Here is a 20,435-nt window from a genome sequence, read left to right on the forward strand (position 1 = left end):
CTAACTGCTTATTTGCGCCAGTATCCAAATGATTTTTGTCAGTAGTATCTAACTGGTTATTTGCATCAGCATCTAGCTATTTATTTGCACCGGTATCTAAATGGTTATTTTAAATCAGTATCTAACTGGTTACTTGCATCAGTATCTAACTGGTTATTTGCACCCGTATCTAACTGGTTATTTGCATCATTACCTAGCTGGTTATTTGCACCAGTATCTAACTCGTTATTAGCATCAACATCTACCGGATCAGTACCTGTATCAGTTTTTGCATCAGTACCTGTTTCTGTTTTGCATCAATATGTGGTTATTTGTACAAGTATCTAACTTGTTATTTGCATGATTATATATTTGATTATTTGCATCAGTACCTGGATATTTACACCAGTACCTGCTTTAAATGATACAGATTTTGAAAGGTTTCATTCGATACGTCTATCCTTGTGACATTCTTCAGTATGGCAGGCTAAAACATGACTAAACGGTATGGTATTTACTTATATAGCTTGAACAGCGAATGTTGTTCCTAAAACACAACTTTATCATGTATTTATGTGACAATGCTTTTGCAGACTTGATACGCCATATTTGTGTTGCCAAGCCTTATATGACGTATTTCAGAATTTGTGTTTGGATTTTGTGACTGATAACATTTCACAATGTCCACATGTTGAGTTATTGAAAGAAAAAGATAAGCTGCAACTGAATTAATTTATCTGTAAATGGCTACCAGCGTGTGCAGTTGACAAAGAACATGCTTTATTATTTTGTCATTCTGCATGCATTGTAATGCAATAGGTAGTTGTGCTCTGCAAACAACATATTCTGTATGTTTTAATTTCCGTAAGTACAACTTTCAAATTCATACTAAATTTAATGGCGGATATAATTTTAATATTTTGAAATTTAATATTATATTTTATAGTTTACACAACCTGTATCATGATAATGCTACTGTATGTTTTGATTTACATTTTAATGTGTTAAAGATCATTTATATCACTTCTGCAACCTATTCTTTGGTTCCTCTACAGGATGTCAGGAAGTTCGGTCATTTATATCGTGAATGGCATTTGTTTGTAACTTTATACAACTTTTCTGACTCCAATGAAGTGTTTTATTCTACTAAATAAGTATGTCAAGTAATTGTGCATGAAAGGAGATGATGATGATGATGATGATGATGATGATGATGATGATGCTCTTTATTGATATAGTATTTAAGTTTTTCAGTTTTAAAGGAGACCAGAAACCAATGGAAATATAGAATAATAATAAAAGTACTATAGCAGAAAACCTTATTTTGAAGTATCATCTGCGACCGTAATGCCAATATTAAAATATTGGCCTATCTTCTAGAAGCTGAATTTCCGTGACCTCGTATGCAAAATTTCCGTGCCTATTCGGTTACTTTCGGGATGTGACGTCATAGTAGCGACTCCAGCAGCCCAAGTGGGAGTTGCCAGAGTAAAAGACAATACCGTTTTGCGTTGCTTACGGGTGTAATAGAACATTAAGAAAAGCCTGTGAACAACATTTTTTTTCTTTTCCGAAAGATAAAGGCATAATGAAAGAATGGATACATTATTACAAACGAGTCGATTTCAAAGCAACACCATACAGCACTCTGTGCTCGTTACATTTCTCAAAAGACTGTTATGAGAGGGATTCTGAAAAAATGGCAGCTCAAAGATACGCAAATGCTAGGCCTAGACTAAAAGTTGGCGCTGTTCCAGACATAACGTTGAATAATAAAAGTGTTAAACGTGCGAGTTACTAAAATAGGCAGAAGGCCGAGTAAGTGACCATAAAATGCAACAATCAATTCACAGATCTTTTATCTACACCAGCAGTGCTAAAAATAAATCTGATAGCCCGACACCCTGGGCCCCTCTGGTTTTAGTTTCGGCCCATCCTGTATTCAAAGTGAGGTGCCCGTCAGGCTTGTCGAAACAAAAATTGTTTGCCTGAGGAAACTTTGATCGCGCTGGTGAAATTAGTAAATGTATTTTCAAAATGTTGACATACATGCCTTAACAAGGCACAATCTAAATCAAATCACTACTGTCCAAGGTGAAATTTAGATTTGATTTTAATCAAATGGAGGCTTTGCCAAAAATAATATTCTAAACCTGTCGTGTTTCGAGAAAACACAATTTTCAGTAATCTTATAAAAATTACAAATTTAAAAAAAAAAGTCATTGTATACATGTAGTATGTATAAACGGTAATCTGAAATGATTGGAACTGATATAAAACTATTCCTTGGGCAGTTTAAATAGCAGCGATTAAAAGAAAAGAGGTCAAAGTTTCACATGAAATGGCTGACAATAGAAACTGGAGGGGGGGACTATTGACCCAACCCCCAACCCAATGTGCGAGCGCCCATGGGACGTACCTTTTCTCCATGTGATACGCCTCATTATTCCCCCAGGACAAGCCCATTTTGCATATTCTGGTCAGCTCTGGCTAAATTGCAAAATAGCAAAAGTTTTGATTTAAGTACGCAAACAATAAAGCCGGTGTGACTAATGAACGTAACTCCTTATCCTTGCATTGATCTTGTGAAAAGGACTGCCCTTCGGACATACTTCAAAGAAACCATGTTCGACAGTGTGTGTATGTTTAAGCACCAGCAACTGATTGCCAAAATAAACGATGCCTATTTTGTTGTTACTTACGATGCCATGGACTTCACGTTTAAGTCTTAATGCATGTAACACTGTTTGCTGAACAATATACTGCATGGTATATTTTGTTTTATTCCTTGTAATTTAATCATGGTAATTAAACTTTACGTATACGGTAGAGGAATGTCAGGTGTTAACTGGCCGAGTTTCTTTGGCGGAAATGGAGATGCGATTTTGTTGCAGAGAAAATTTCACAGTGATCATTCATTTAAGCTAATTGGTGACAATTTTATTCTTTTATTTTTTTTATACTATAGTACTGTTGTAGTTGTTTGAAAACATCTGAAATTTATTTGAATAATGTTTAATTTTCACGTTCTATTTACTAAAGAAGAAAAAAAGAAAAAAAAACTGTTGTGTGATCTTAATTATTTTGTCCAGTACCGGATTTAGACGTGTCTGCGTGTGATTCGAATTTTTAACGTAGCTTTAACAATTTTTCAGGCATATCACTATGATGTCTGCAGTGTGGCAGTTTAGACTGTGGATTGCATACGTTATATCTATTTATAAATGGTTTGGGGTTGGCTTTTTTTTTCTGACAAATGAAAACTGACAGACATAATGTAATAATCGGGACTTCGCTGCGAAAAATTTAGAGATATTACGAGATCGGGATGTAGATGAGGAAATACACCCAAAATCGGTGGGTTTTTCACCCGGCTTGAGAGTTGACAGGTATGAACTGTCCGGGCTTGTGGAATTTCAGTCAGGGCTTGAGTTTATTTAAGTCATCAGCCCGGGGCCTGTGCCTAAAAAATTTTTTTAGCACTGACAAGTACATTACATAAACTATTATATCAGACTGCAGATTCAAGTTTTGAATGTGCAACCCAAATGTGGTCTCCTTCCGTCTGCCTTGCTCGCCAATGTTTATGTTTGTATTCGAGGACTGGCTAGTATTGCGTCACGGTACCACGTGATCTATCGTCTCATTAAAACTCGGAAAAACTCGGCAATTTACGGAATCGTGGTATCTTCCATGCAATAAAATCACTACCAACTTACGATATTTAATTTATAAACATGGCAGTCGAATTAAAACCTGTAGAGAATTACATACGTAGAAGGAAAATTTTGATTTCTAGTCTCCTTTAAGCCTGAATTAGATTAGAGATAAGACCATTCCAAAAACGTGTCACTCTCAACCTATACTTTTATTTTGTTTGCGGATAGTTTGGACAAACTCATTTCAAATCACATTATGATTGACTATTGACACTCACTACGTTTGGTAGCTATTGACACTTCACTGCGCCTTACTGTTGATGGCTCTTACTCTAGAAGTCTCAGACACAACACTCACATTGAATTCGATATTTTTATATTTGGCTTTAACGTTTTTAACATGGATGCTTTTACATTTTCCGTTAATAACACATTTGTTAACAAGATTGAGACAATATCCCATACTACTCAAAATACAATTGCGAAAATGACTGTTCTGAATTCTTCCTTTTTAGTATTTAAAAAAATAAATGTCTATGACGCTATCAAGTTACACTATAAACATTAGGGATTAAAACAATAATAACCGATTTTAAGGCATCATCTACTACTTCTATAAAAGTACTACACGAAGTATCTACATTTTTTAATAATTTCTAACGAGTCGACGTAATATGAATTTTTTAAACAAATATAATGTTAAAAAATCAATTCAGCGAATGTGCGTTAATGGTGAACCTGTTTAAAATTTTCTTTGGTTAAAAAGACTGTGACATTTGATTCTAAACATGGGAACAAATTATTTAAGCTTCCTATACATATATTAATAAATTTCTGTTGTGGGAGATGAATTTTCATAGAACAATTTGTTAATTTCTATTTTGGCAGATGGATGTTTATGGAGCATTATGCCAACAAATATTGTGATTTGTTTTATACGTTTCTGCGACTTTTAAATTATTTTGTTTGAGGCAGTTACAAAAGGACGAATTTTTCGAAACAGAATCTATTTTAATAGAATCTTAAGGCAGAGAAATGTTCGTATTATCTGTACAAATCTTGGTGTTTGCATAACAATATTAGTTTAGTACATAATATTACAAATGAAGATACTTCATAGGTGTAATTAAATGGTCTTTATCAATTTTCAATGTTCAATTTAGATGTCATTCCATTGTATGTACACACACACACACACAGATATATATATATATATATATATATATATATATATATATATATATATATATATATATATATATATATATATATATATACATATATAATATCTAACTTTTTATTTTTCTAGGATCTAAATGTGACCAATTTCATTCTTTGCTAACTCTCACTACTTAATTAATTAATTAATTACATTTTCAGGTTTGTTTTACTTTCAATCGGACCCACATAAAGTGAATAACAGATGAATTTGAAACGATTGTGGTGCTTTGTAGTTGCCATTGTTGTGTCCCTCTTTTTTGTGCAGCAAGGTGTATACATCTGTTTCTTTTCACATGCTTCTCATAGCATTCACAATCTGAAAGCAGTTGGTGAAATTCAGATCGAAAGAATCATTCCATTTGGCAGGGGTGGTTTTGAAAAGATGAAGCCAGTGAATCTTGTCAGCTGTAGAAAATTATTTGATGGCGATTCCACTGAGATGAAGAAGACGTATACACTTATGGAATTCTTTAAGCCAAAACCTATAAGCGACACAGAGTATATCAATATGACCAAACATTGCGATTCTTTTCTAGAAAAAAGAGGATATATCATGAGCTCACTAACGTCAGTTGAAGAAACCTTTCCATTGGCCTTCAGCATACTGATGTATAAAGACGTTTATCAGGCAGAGAGACTCCTTCGAGCGGTATACAGACCACAGAATATATATTGCATACATGTGGACAGAAAAGCTGCACAGGACGTGAAAGATGCAATGTCAAGCATTGCATCCTGTTTTGAAAATGTGTTCATTGCTTCTCAATTATATGATGTCCAGTGGGGTACACTTTCAGTTCTAGATGCTGACCTGTCCTGCATAAAGGATTTACTGCATAAGCACAAGTCGTGGAAATACTTCATCAACCTTACTGGACAGGAGTTTCCACTCAGGACAAACTACGAATTGGTCAAAATACTTCTTACATACGAAGGTGCCAATGATATAATGGGTGGTAAAGAAAGGTAATTTTTCAAAGAATTTTGACCTCAGTCATCTCTTAGGACTAAACAATAACATACATACTTTCTAACACTTAGTTATTTCATTGGTAATTACATTTGATAATGTTTAATACTAAATAATTTAATCATCTTAACCATCAACTTCCAGTTATAAAAAAGCCACAGTGGTAAAATGCTATCTGAGATTACATTACAATGTTATGCTTAACACGAAAGACGACGATATGGCTATTATAGTTTGTGTCAGGTCCTCTAATAATCATTCTTCACATCGACTTCCAATGAATTTGCTTAATTACAGTCTAGCGGAATATTATTCATTTTCTTGAAAATTTCAAACCAAATTTTGGAGTGTCGCTGGAAACGTTTGTAATCTGGAAATATAAAGTCGATATCGGTGAGTGCAATGATAAAAATGTTATTTTTAGTAGATGGAAAAGGCTAATGCACATTCACAGGTGTGGGGTTTGAACGGCTCACACAGGTAAATTTAAACTCGGTACATCAATCCTGTATAAAACGTGCAAGATACCAACAGCTATATTTAGCAAAATTAACATAAACGGGACGAAACTACAATGGCAAAATTATGTGAATCATTATAATGTAATGGTAAAAAATTATAGATTTTTTCAATAATTTTAATTACATGCCATACATTATAAAATAATGCAGTCTGAAGAAAGCGGTCTTTATAATGTTTTTGTAAAATTCATAATTAGAAATCATATAACATGTCAATGTGTTTGCTAAATTTCAATGACTAAAATAATTTAAAAAAGGTATATTTTTCTCACCTGTTTAAAGTTAGATTATGAATTATTTGTGTTGTTTGTGCGCTAATAATAATAATAATAATAAGAATAAGAATACTAATAATAATAATTTGTAAATAGCATATTCTTTTTAAAGGTTAATTTAAGTTCTGATTTGCTAAATATCCTCCAAAAATATAAATTTAACATATTTCTAGGGTTAAGGCACTTTGGTTTCTGAGCCATTATTGTGCATTTGTATATATAATCTACAAATGATAAACCAATACAAAATCTACTTATACCACGTATCATTGGCTTGAAAAATGACCTGTTTATGATTTAGAAAATATGTTTCAGAAGTTTAGTACTCCATCATTACTAGAATAAAGCAAGCCTCTTTTCAACCCCTCTCTCCCAATAACACTTTTCATTCCCCTCTCTCCCAATACAACTTTGCTTCCCCCTCTCTCCCAATAATACTTTGCACCCCCCTCTGTCCCCGGAACACTTTGCATCTTCCTATCTCCCAATAATATGTTGCAGCCCCCTCTCTCCCAATAACACTTTGCCTTCCCCTCTCCCCTTATAACACTTTGCATACCCCTCTCTCCCAATAACACTTTGCATCTCCCTCTTTCCCAACAAAACTTTGCATCCCCGGCTCTCTCTAAATAACACTTTGCACCCCATTCTCTCCCAATAACATTTTGCAGCCTCCTCTCTCCCAATAACACTTTGCACCCCATTCTCTCCCAAAAACACTTTACATCCCCTTTCTCCCAATAACACTTTGCATCCCCCTCTCTCACAATAACACTTTGCAGCCCCTATCTCGCAAAAACACTTTGCAGCTCCGTCTCTCACAATAACAATTTGTATCCACCTCTCTCTCAATAACACTTTATACCCCATTGTCTCCCAATAACACTTTGCATCGGACTCTCCCATTAATACTTTGCATCCACTTCTCTCCCAACAACACTTTGTATCCCCCACTCTCCCAAGAACACTTCATTTTACGTTATACCGTTGAATGTTCGGAATTGTATCAGACTATATATTACAGTGTTTGTTTTTGTTTATGTGATTTGTTGGCACATTAGTTTAAATTATAGATAAATGAGCATTGTAAATGGTACAAGGACTGGAGGAAACTGTATGCACGAGACTAATATCCGTGTAATCGACGTCGTATAATCGTCATTTTATTGTAGTGTAGGCTAAACAATGCTCATGTGTAAAGAAATTTTAAAAAGTTGATAAATCCTCTCTAATTTAAATGCGACTTCGTTTCCTCGTTTGTCTTGAAGCATTTCAAATTGCACGCTGTCATTTAAAATATGTCCGACGTCCAATTGCATGTCAGGTTTTGCACAAGACTTCGCGTATCGAATTGTTTGAATCTGCTGAGATTTACAACTGATGTAGAAAATTGCAAAATGGTACAAATGCATGTTATGTAGATTGTGAGATATTTTTATGAGGAGATTTTGTTGATACATTTTTCAGGTACTTTGTTCGGTAGCATTGTATGCGACCAATAGCGACGCCTTCCTGATGCATGAATGTGCAATAGATTTTCCACATTGGTGTCACTCGTTACGATGTTGGTGTTATTCAGATCGCTGGGGACAATATAGAATACTTGGTATAAAAAATCACATTCCGGATAGAGAAATGCGTATATATATATAAGTTTTACATTCTAAATCTATAAATACTTATAACAATACAATATTCCTTCAAACTTACCAACCTCATACAATTCTGAAGTGTCTGTCTTTTCGAAGAAAATGTAAACAACAATATATAGAAACATTTAACGATAACTAAAGTGCTTAAAAATTATATGACTTAGAATAATATCACAATCATTTGTCAAGAAATTATTTTAATGGGCGTTTGACCTGAAATATAAATATATTATACTCTGTAACTTTAAGAATATTTTATTTCTAAATTATTAATGAGCATGAAGTTGCTAGCGAACTCGTCTTTACAATAATCATTTCTATGATTACCAATACACATAAACTTTTGGTAAAGTTGAAACAAAGACGTACATGCTATATTTACAAAATTCACATCCAATAATTAAGAAAAATATTTTTAAAAAATATTTCAAAGCTTCAAAAGAGACTTGAATCTAATTGTGTCAAAATATTTACATCTTTTCATTACTATCATACATAAAGGAACTGTTTAAAATATAGTACGTAGTTCTGTTCTTACATGTCAAGAAAACGTGAACTATTATTCACGGCTTTATGAGCTTAATATAATTCTGGAGAATCATAACTCGATTCCAAGAAATGTCATTTACAAATGTGATTAATTTAACCTATGTTTTATCGTTAAAATTGTATAATGCCCATTTTCCAAAGTTTTGATATACGAGCCGTACTATAACACCGTCTTCTAAATATGGTTGCATGTCTGTTAACTTTCAGCTTCCGTTTAACTTCACAGCTTAAAAAATTTCCAATACCTGTTCTTTGGATTCACTCGAGGCATCACATAAAAATCGCTCCAGTAGCACTTCATCATGACAGGAATGATAAACGCTAGCCAAGGAGAACTTGCTGATAAAACAGAACTCTTCCTGTCTCGACTTGCTCAACATTTCTGATTACAGAATTCGCTACTTAGGACACGAATATATTTTAATAATGCACATTTGAATTAAAGAGTAAATTGACATCCAATATAAATTCAAAAACATTAAATCCTAAGATTTTCTACACGAAACATGTAATGATAACCAAGCTGGTCTTCTTCTTCTTTTCCTTCTCACTATTACTACTAATGCTAATGCAGCTACTACTTCAACTGCTACAACAACAAATAATACTACTAATGTTACTACTACTACTGCTACTGCTACTATTATTACCAATACTAATACATATACTACTCTACTAATACAGCTAATACTACTACAGCTACGACTACTACCGCTACTGATGCTATTACTACAGCTACTAACGCTACGAATGCATCTACTACTACTGCTACTAATAATGTTATTACTACTACTGCCTACTATTACTACTGCAGCTATTAATGCTACTACTACTTCAACTACTAATGCTACAGCTACTACTACTACTACAGCTACTGCTGATATTACTGCTACACTTACTTCTACTACTACGGCTACTACTAATATTATTGCTGCTATTAAAGCTTTACTACAGCTACTACTGCTACTACTACTGTTACTAATGCTTATACTACCATATATAAAACTACTGCTACAACTACTGCTACAGCTACTACTGCCACTACTACTACTACTACTTTAAAATTATTAATGTAAACGAGCGAGAACCAACAAGCATTGTAAAATTCAGCAAATAACTTATTCCCTAGAATAGAAAGAGATAATTTATATTTAAAATAAATTACTGTATTGCGAATTAAATTCCAAATAATCATAGAGTTACAGAGTCCTAACATTTAATGTTTTGATTAAACGTTAGAGGAAATCCGAATTATATACAACGCTGAAGGTGTTAATGTGCCCCTAGTGGACTGCATAATGCTAATGTACTAACAGTACTTTGTTGCATCACAAAAGTACAATCCAGAAATACATTCTTGTTTGCAATTGAAATATAAATTCAAGTGTCTATTTCCAGGAATGTTAGTTTTGAAGAGCACTTTGTATGTCCAGAGACGAATCACTTGAATGAAATAATTTAAAGAAATAAATTCCAGCCCATTAGAATTATGGACTTTATATAATACAAATGATTATGCCAAGATCTTAAAGCCAGATCGGATAATTTTTCTCGTAACAAGATTATAGTTTTCTACCTGACCTCAGGCTGCAATAAAAATTTTGTACAACTAACATTACCTAATGGAATATAACTTTCTAGAAGGTTAAAAATGTTTATAAAATAACATCTTAGTTATAATTAGAAATATGTTACTAAAATTATAACATAAATTTCGTAGAAAACAACCCGGCAATTCAAAGTTCAAAGTTCAAAGCTCATGATTCAGATTATGATAAACATGTTTATTAGAAAGCCAAAATCAATAATTCAATTCAGGTAGAAAATTGACTTGATTTTGGACAAGGTCAGGTACATTAAAAGAACTTTGAACAAATACCCGCAACCAGAAATGTAGCATATTTAAGATCTGAAAATGCCAAATAATTTTGCCTGACATGGTTTTCAGAGCCTGAATTTGACTGAATCGATACTACGGTTTAGGTCATAGATATGTCTACTATTATTTGACCCTTATACCCAGTATATGTTGACTGTATTTAACACAAGACTCACGCTTGGGTCTCAACTATACTGCTCATATATTTATATCGTACATAAAGATGCAAATAGAACCTTGCATGGCATAAATCAACCGTTATGGCTTCTATCGTTTTAATCCAATTCTATCTGCTATGATTGTTTTCTGCAGTGAATGGCATCAACGATGGGAACACGCAGGAACACCGCCGCATAATATCCGTCCTTTCAAGGGGGGTGTCCACATTGTGGCAAACAGAGACTTCGTTGATTTCCTCATAAACAATCACGTAGCACAGGATGTGTACAACTGGACCAAAAATACCACAATACCTGATGAGATTTTCTTTAACACCATGAACCATAATCCCCAGCTTGGAATCAGAGGGCAATATAATGGTATGATATTTAGTTATAATTCTTCTATGTAACGGGATGTTATCTATTTGGAGATAACGAATCGCAAAGGGTGACCGTTTTAGTACCATGTGAATTGTTTCCCTTAGTAGGTCACCGAACACGTATTAATAATACTCGATCAAACGTAATTGAATATTAATATACATATTTGCTTGTTCCCTTGTAGGTATGCATTACATGCATTTGTTTTGATGAATGTGTCTAAACCGATGATGTTAATTTTAGTCCAGTGTGCAGAAATATAATGATATTACCTAAATATCACGTGACCTTTGCAATCTACGCTAAAAGACGATGTAACATTGTCACGAGTACTTGTATGGAAAGCTTCATACATATTTTCGATACATGGATTTCACATGGGTAAATACAAGTTAGTTAATATGTAGAATCAAATGCATGCAATAACATTTAGTGTCATTATAACTACAGATAATTAGGAAGTGATTCACGTTAGTCACCTTTCGAATGTTCCATGAATTTTTAATACAATCGTTGGAAAATTTTGACCATGTACCCAAAAGAATGTTTCATACCTTCAGTTGTTTCTACTCTTTGATGGCATGAATTGTTTCTTTCTGTATTATATCGTATAAACGTAAACGTTTGGTCTTGATTTCTTCTTTTATGCTGCAATTCTTTAATAATAATAGGTCTCATTTACAGCCTTCATTTGTTCCATGGTGATCAATGTTATTTATTACCTCAGATGAATATGGATTTTGTTACTTTTCAATATATTGAACAGAAGGAAATGTCACTTTAAGTAGTCAGCTTTAGTCTAGACTCAAATAGAATTCAAACATAAAGACCCATTTTCCTGACAAAATTTGTATTTACTTTTCTGGCTAAACATACTTAATTTTTATTTCAACATATATCAGTTAAAATTCAGATACTCACATAAAGTTTTTCCACAGTTGGATCAGAGAAGGGGCGAACCAGTTGAATGACTATTTACTTCAGCAGTGACAATAGGCAAACACAGAATAAAATATGTTCACAGAAAGGTCGATATTATGATACATACTACAAAGGAGTAGATGTCTCTTCTAGGTATAAATAAACATGTACCAATGATGTGTACATACCCTTGTAAGCATAGCAAATAAAATGAATAGTATGTATAATGCGTTTAAGCCCATATTACTTTACGTTCTTTTTTGAAGCATATGATATTATAGTATGTTCATTCATTATATTATTTTAAAGAATATTGGTTTTCCATACATATATGATGTCATAAATAACTACTGAGAAGTTACCACTGTAATCTAAATGTATTTTGATATAAATAAACAATAACGAATAATAATGAATGCAATAACAATTCTCTTTGTTTTTCATTAAATCAATAGACTACATAAATTTAGATGTAAAGCGCCTAAATATAATTATATTATGTATTATTCATAACGTATTACTTAAATGATTTTTCTTGAGTCTCAAAAGTTAAATAGCTTAAACATTATATTATGGAGGAAAACCTTCAAGTGTGTTTATGTTTTTGAGGTAGGGGTATGTCGTTTGTTTACCCGGTCACTGAGAGAATGTATTCGAGACAACTCATAGATGTTAGATATATTGACTGCACACACTTTCTCAGCATAGTTAACTCGTTCCTATTTGGCAAGGTAATATTGCAGTCGGTTGAAATTGATTCAAATTGAAAATGATGTGGGTATTAGGGAACCGTAATAGCTAAAGGAATGGTCTGCATCATTTGTATGTTTAATGAATTGATGCGTCAGATTGACCAATACAAATAAATATCATCTAGCTGAAGGATTTAAAACATGCACTGTATCTTGCTTATTCACGAACATTTGGCTTAAGATAACAAGTAGCCCTGTTCCTGAAGACGAACAGTTTAACCAGAAACATTAGAGTTTAACGAGATTATACATGAGCAAAAATTACTAATCAGAATTAGCTTTCAGTTTGTATGGAAACCGCTGGGTAGGACAAATTTAGTTTGGTGGAGTGAACGTCCAACTATATTCATCAATTATCCTGGCAGGAAAAATAGATAAAAAAGTACGTTCGATAGATCGACATCACATATCATCACATGTGAGCACAACGTACAACCGGATAACGGAATGTAATTTTTTGATGATGTTTAATATATAATAGAGGCAATAGTTAGGCGGGAAGTAAGACATACTACGCAATGGTGTTTAATCAAAAGATATCGTCGAACGTTACATACCAATATATATCTACCGAAAGAAGGTCAATGCTACCAGAACGGGCAAAATAGAAATAAAACCGCCTCAATGTTCTATATAGAACAAATCAACTTGCATGTCATATAATCTGTTATTTAAGATATAATTGGTTAGTCGTAGGTCGCTCTCATAGATGCAATCATATTGAATTTGCCTTTGTTTTAGTGAGTCATTTTAGTTTATACTGTTAAATCAGTCGCTGTTTGCAAATACAATAATGTATCACTATTTAATAATCGTCATTTCCTGTTTTATTACAGCACACTTAAAATTGTAAATTCTCAATCTTGTTTTATGATAAACTGATAATCTGTTAAAATATAACAGCTGAATTCTCGACAAAAAGCCCTTTCAGTTCTCTCTTTCGAAAATATTTCATTTCAGTTTTCGATATTTTGACTTTCTGCTTATACATTGTATTCCTGTTCGCTATCTTTATCTCCCTGCATCTGTTATACTTGGTGAATAAGTTCCTCCTGATTTATTTATCAACCTACTTATCCTAAGGTTTAGAATCTTATTGCGGTTTCTTGGTTCCAAATCTTGATTGTATATTACGTTTTGTTTTACAACCTTTTGTAACAAATTTTAATAACATTCCAGCAAAACGATAAAACCTAAAAAGGTTATAATTCATATTGTTTTTTTATAACACATAACTAGGAACTGCTCTGTCTATGCTACCTTAATAAATGACCATGTTATCTTCTATCTAGTTCTAAAGTTATTACGTTATTTTGAATATTTCTTACACATCTCTAATGTTCGATCTATTGAGCTGATTCACTTCAACTTCCGTTGCCTTTCAAGAACCTAATTTTATTTTTTAGTGTTTCTTTGTCCATAAAGAATACTAAATATGAAGCACCTTTCATTTTGCCTGTGTAATAATTAGAAAGTTTTCTACTATGTCTATCTCCTCTATAGGAATAGGTATCGTTCTTATCTTTTAGATTTATCAGACATTTTTATTTTTTGGTGTGTTTTCGCAGATATGTTTGCTTTCATTGTTAATGGTTTTGAGATCGAAACATGTTTATCCTCATTATGTCCACTGACACTGCTTTATGTATTTTGTCTGGAAACATCCCTTGACCTGTCAAGTTATCAAATCATAAAATGGCTGTATAAATTCGGCCGGCCCCGGGTGGTCTAAAGAACTCGCCTTTACAGATCACTGCCATCACACACCGTCCGCATGAGTCTCGGTTTCGACCATGTGGATATGCGAGAATGCTCTAGATGTTTTCCGTGGGTCGGCAGTTGCTAGTACCTGGGTTTTACACGGATTATACCTGCACCAGTTATACTGGCGGCCATACACAGCCTATATTAGGCTGAAAAATGGCGCAAACCAAACTCAACAACAACATTAGGAAATTGGAATAAAGAACTTCTATGATTTCTTCAGTATAGATCTTTGCTGGTAAATAACATACCTCTTAAATACTTATTCATCAATTTGATATACCCGATTGGATGGGTTGAATTTAATTTGTGTTTCTGTGAAAGTTAGCTTATATTACATCGCTTTCGCTCTTCTCTTACATCTATTGTATCTTCCTCTTAGATCTCGTGTTCTAATTTCTTATATCGTTTCCATGAATCTCTTACGCCGCATTTGTTCTTTTCTCTCATGTCGCGTAGGCTGTATCTTACAAACAGTCAGGAAATGGATTTCCAATTCTTCAACAAATATATACTGGCTTTGGCTAATATGGCAATCTCTCTCTCTCTCTCTCTCTCTCTCTCTCTCTCCGTGTCTTAACTAATAAAGTTGGAAAACAACCTATTTATTTATCTTTATCTTTAGTGAAGTAATTTACAAGGTTCTGTTCAAGGTTTTTTTGCATTGTATTTGAACGTTATTTGGGTAATTAGTATTATGGCCCTGCAGGAAGGATCTACCCTACACTACCGAGTCGCACTTGTGTAAATATGTTTATTTTCTGTGAATACTTATTAACATTAATGTGTGTAAATATTGCAAATTGTACACTTAATATATAAATATTCATTGCAAACATAAAGATAATATTGGAAATATAGAATTTCATTTCATCTCTTCTCTCAAATTCTTTTACTAAAATTAAAGGAAATTATCAATTTGAGGAAAATTACTTAAAATATATGGTAATCCTATTATTGCAAAATCTGCAAATGAATTTGATATTTCATTGATCTCGGATTTAAAAAAACTCTCTTACTTGCTTTAAACGATTTTTGTTCATAAATGTTTCCGACCTTATTGTAGTGAATGTGTTTTCAGTTTTTTTTCTGAGCACTTTATATTTCCAGAGAAGAATATGGAAGTAAATAATTTGAATAAATAAATGCTAGCCCAAATGAATTACCGGACAGCACAACAATAACGCAGCTGATTCTATTCATATATTAAGGCACGAATACATGATTATCCAGTGAAAGATTATACAGTCCTCGGTCTGATCTCAGAGATTAGCATTTTCTAAACAAAACTTTTACCTAATCGACCATTTCTGGAAGGTCCAAAATGTTTACCTGATAAACTCTTATTTATAATTAGCACGTATGTTACAAAAAAAAAAATATTAATGAAAATGGGAAACACAATATCCTTGACTACCCAAGTTAAATGTTTCATTCTATTGATAAGAATTATAATATTAAAACCATGCTCACTGAGAACATATTAGCAATGTATTAATTATTCAAATAATAAATGGATATACATCATATACATCATTCAGGTCAGGAAGAAAATAAACTTCATTTTGGACAAAGACTAGTCCAAAATAAAAATATAGCTATCCGTTGCACATAATGAAAAAACAAAACAAAAGAACCGAACTAAAAACAATGGAAATTAAATAAAATAACAGTACAAGCAATTAACATATATCAAGTAACCAAAAGCTTCAAAAGGTAAGAGATAATGGAAAGGACACACATAGTTGATTAATTAACAGGCGTCTCTTCGTGTATCTGATAATGATACCCGTTTTCATAAGTATAACATTATACAAATTCAATCACCGATAATAACATAGTTTATTCTAACTTTCAAAACTGAATATTTTGCGAAATCCTTGTCATAATGTTTTCTTATCCTTGTTTACTTAAAATTAAGTATTCAAACAACATTTTGCAGTGTGCACATGTGCGAAAATAGACTTTGTAATGGATGTTCTATTAAGCACTATATATGTATATTTCATTCGCACTCCGCCATGCTCGGATCAGATACACGCCAAAAAGGTATTCACTCAAATGTGCCAGTGTAATTGATTTTGCAAATATCTGAAATATAATTTTCTCATTCTATTGTATAATCATAGTTAAATTTTCAAGTGTAATAATTGTTCAAGATGTTGAGATGTTTATGTCTGACAAAACTGAATTAAATTTGTTGTTCTTGATTTCAATTGCTATTTCTGCTTCACATAGGCAAGTTAACCAATTTAATGTGTTAATCTGAAATTCTAGATAATCATAGTGTGATATTCTTTTTACCTATAATAATAATGATAATAATAATAATAATAATAATAATAATAATAATATAAGATCGATTATTTTTTTATGACAAATTATGTATGTTCCGTATGGTGGAGTTGTCGGCAAACGATATTTATAGGACAGTGCATTTGAATTTGAAAATGCAAACGATTTTTACGGATGGAAATACTGCACGACCTTGGGAGTGAAGAATATCCATTCAACAAGACGAGTTCCAATTTTCCCATACAAATGCAGTAACCTTTTTTATTATATGCTCATTTTCTTTATCGACCTAATGCTTAATTATGTAAACAAAAATACACTACACGAAACAAAATAATTGAATGTATACCGTATTGCAAACTAATACAGAAGTGCAGATTCATCATTACACAACAACAACATTATTAATGCGCATATAACTTTACCGAAATAAACATTAAACTTTGTTGCGCGCTAGACATAACTTTCGAAAGAAAATGGCGTTTTAGTTTACTTAAAATTGAAATTTTGAGTCATATCTTTGATTAATGCGCACTACAACAACTTTTCCATGTGATCTAGAATGAATAGAGTTTTGTATTTTAGTCGATACTACGAATGTTCGTGACTATGGACTGGATTTATCTACCAATTGTACTTGAAATACATCGGATTGAAGCAGCGAGGGAAAAGCGTGTTGACATTTGCAAGTGTGTTTCTGTTCTGTCATTGGATTTATCAAATAATAATGTGGGAAAATATAAAACGTTTCAATTGGAATTAGCAAAAGGACGCCTTGGAATGGAATAGTTATTGCATTTTGAATGTAATAAAGAGGATGTAATTACATTTGGAATATAGTCGAAATTAGAGTACAATTTCGAAATGTGTAATCAATCTTGAGACCCATGACAAGACTCGTTTAATTCGGATTTGCACAACTAAGAAAGAGCATTTTGAGTAAATTCAGGATGTAAAACTGTAAGTATATTTTTGTTATTATTATTACCAGCAAAATAGAGTTTATGCCTTGTCTCTTGAATGTTGCCAGAAAATTACAGTTTATGCCTTGTCACTTGCATGTTATATGTAAGGACCCAGTCTGGCGTCCATAGCTAAACCCAAAACACTGAATCAAAAGATTCACTCGGAATGCGGTAAAGCAGCTCGTATATCACAGTCTACGAAACGTCTGCTTTAGTTCATTCAGTTGGTTTTCTTCATCAACAGACAAATAAAGTAAATCAAAAGTCCTGACGTCTGTGTCCATTGTTTGCTTACAATCGAAAGGAGTTTCTGTATTCACGTGACTTTAATATAAATTGAAAACGAGTTCAGTATCGCAAAATGCTGCACGATCCTGCACGATCCTGACAATGTAAAGTTAACGAAAAAAAACAATGACGATATAATTATAACTTTAACACTAACTGCTGATCGCATTTCTTATGGCTGCAGTAGCGCCGTCACTCAAATGTTTGCAGTATTTAGTCATTGTTAAATACCTTTACGAAAGGAAGTTATATAATTTATATATCTAGAATTTATTGTTTCATTTTTGTTTTCTAAATTTATTTTTAATTCATTTTTTAAAGTTTATCCAGACAAATTAAAACGAAATAACATTTTTCAAACCAATAGAACTGACCCTAGAAAATATAAAAATATATCAAATATAGAACTGATGTACTGACTCAAAAGAAAATAAATCAACCTTTTATTATATAGATCATTGTGCCCTGCATTTTCGCAAAACGATTTATTGTGTTAATAGTTGTACAGTAACACAGGGCACATCATTTATATACTAATGCACCAAATGTATATATACGTGGTTATATCCGTTTTTCATTGGGCACTGTTGTCGTTTTCAATCTTTTCGTACGGCGCCAACCTCCCCATTATACAGATTATGATGCCCTTCACATAACATATATACACAAGTGCATTTTAAACGAGGTTAATATATTTGTTTGATATTGTTAGGATTCGAATTGTAAAATTATATAGAAAGAATGATCATTTTTATTTCCTTGTTATGTTTTCTTTTGCATTTTACAGGATCAATAGCACCTCATGAAATCAGGTACTTCAGCCGTATCAAAATTTGGACAGCTAGTGTCGGCGCTGATTGTCATGGAAAGGTTGTTCGTGATATATGCATATTTGGCATCGGAGATCTTCCGCTTCTAATGACAAAAGTGGAATTCATCTTCAACAAATTCCATTGGGACTTCCAGAGTTTTACCCTAGACTGTATTGAAGAGCTCTATTTTAACACAACTAGAGACGAATACTTAGGTATTAAGGACTTTAACACGTCTGTGTATGAAACAGCAGATATTGTGAAATGTAAAGTCAAATAAAGGTTTGGACATTTGGGGATTCGTTGTCTTGGAATCTGGCTTCAAAGCCAGATCATTAGGAGTGACTGTATCAACTTATTTTCAAATGATGTATTATCTAGAAACCAATCAGCTATGAGATATACAAATGAAATTAACATACTTACATGTTTTGACTTTACAATCTTCACCATAACACATGTTTTTACATGATCCGTTTGTTTGTTTTTTTTTTGTCGTCCATTGATCTTTCTGAAAAAGCGTACCAAATACGATGTGTATTAAAAACGTTCCGAATATTTTTTTTTATATATTTTGTCTTTTCCCATGCCATAAAGTTCAACCCTAACCCATATTCCCAGTTGACAAAATAACGCTGCATAAACTGGATAATGACACCTCATACAAATGTGATGAAAGAAACCTTATCAAGGGTGAGAATGGGTCTCCTGAATATTTTCTCGTTACTTCTAAGACGCAACGTATCGTGTTTTGCGAGGTAGTGGTTTACACCTAAGGTATTATGATCAGATAATACATCTGATCAAGAAAGACGATACATGTCAAACTAACTTCGAGTATCAATAATATATTGTGTGTTTCCAAAGTTTGAGACAAGTCAATAAAATAAGGACAGTGCATGTCAGGTTAATCCTCACAAAATGGTTGTCATGCTTGCAATGTGATTTAGAAAATAGAAAATCGGTATTATGCATTGAGTAGAATCAGAAAGTAATGCAATAATATAAATTTTGTATTTTATATGTTTATATTAAGACATGCTTGTCAATAATATGTATCTATATATGAAGTAATTGTGCATATTATGTGACTTAGTCATGACAACCTCAAAAGAAATCAAAGGAATAGTGATTAGACATTAATTCATTTTTCTCACATTTACAGTATGCAAGGTGCAAAGATTTGATGGACTGTATCTGAATGTATTGTGGGATTACACTTGAAATGAATGTAGATCAGGTTTCAGTTTGCAATGCTTGCTGAATATTTCAGAATATTAAAGATAACATCTAAAGCTAAGGAGCAAGATCATGTCAACATGAACTATTCTATAAATAGTATTGGTCAGATACTACTTCAACAAGCTGTGTCGAGTTATAAACTGGACAAT

At 32.8% G+C, this 20,435-nt stretch overlaps 1 protein-coding gene across 1 annotated transcript; it reads left to right on the forward strand.

Annotated features, from left to right (window-relative positions):
- The first annotated feature begins 731 nt into the window (after window positions 1-731).
- LOC149772966 (beta-1,3-galactosyl-O-glycosyl-glycoprotein beta-1,6-N-acetylglucosaminyltransferase-like) lies at window positions 732-19,487 on the forward strand. Its single transcript, XM_089947082.1, has 4 exons — window positions 732-843; window positions 5,019-5,825; window positions 11,018-11,244; window positions 19,020-19,487. The coding sequence occupies exons 2-4, from the start codon at window positions 5,062-5,064 to the stop codon at window positions 19,322-19,324; spliced, it is 1,296 nt and encodes a 431-aa protein (XP_089803208.1). The 5' UTR covers window positions 732-843; window positions 5,019-5,061; the 3' UTR covers window positions 19,325-19,487.
- Window positions 19,488-20,435: the final 948 nt, after the last annotated feature.

This window comes from Sinohyriopsis cumingii, unplaced genomic scaffold (genome assembly GCF_028554795.1).
Source record: "Sinohyriopsis cumingii isolate HCF-2022 unplaced genomic scaffold, ASM2855479v2 utg000957l, whole genome shotgun sequence".
NCBI classification, from domain to species: Eukaryota; Metazoa; Mollusca; class Bivalvia; order Unionida; family Unionidae; genus Sinohyriopsis; species Sinohyriopsis cumingii.

Excerpts from the sequence above, each read along its gene's own strand:
- LOC149772966 (XM_089947082.1), top strand. The coding sequence starts at position 5,062 with ATGAATTTGAAACGATTGTGGTGCTTTGTAGTTGCCATTGTTGTGTCC. Across the intron at positions 5,826-11,017 it reads ATAATGGGTGGTAAAGAAAG|TGAATGGCATCAACGATGGG; the intron begins GTAATTTTTCAA and ends TGTTTTCTGCAG. Across the intron at positions 11,245-19,019 it reads AATCAGAGGGCAATATAATG|GATCAATAGCACCTCATGAA; the intron begins GTATGATATTTA and ends TGCATTTTACAG.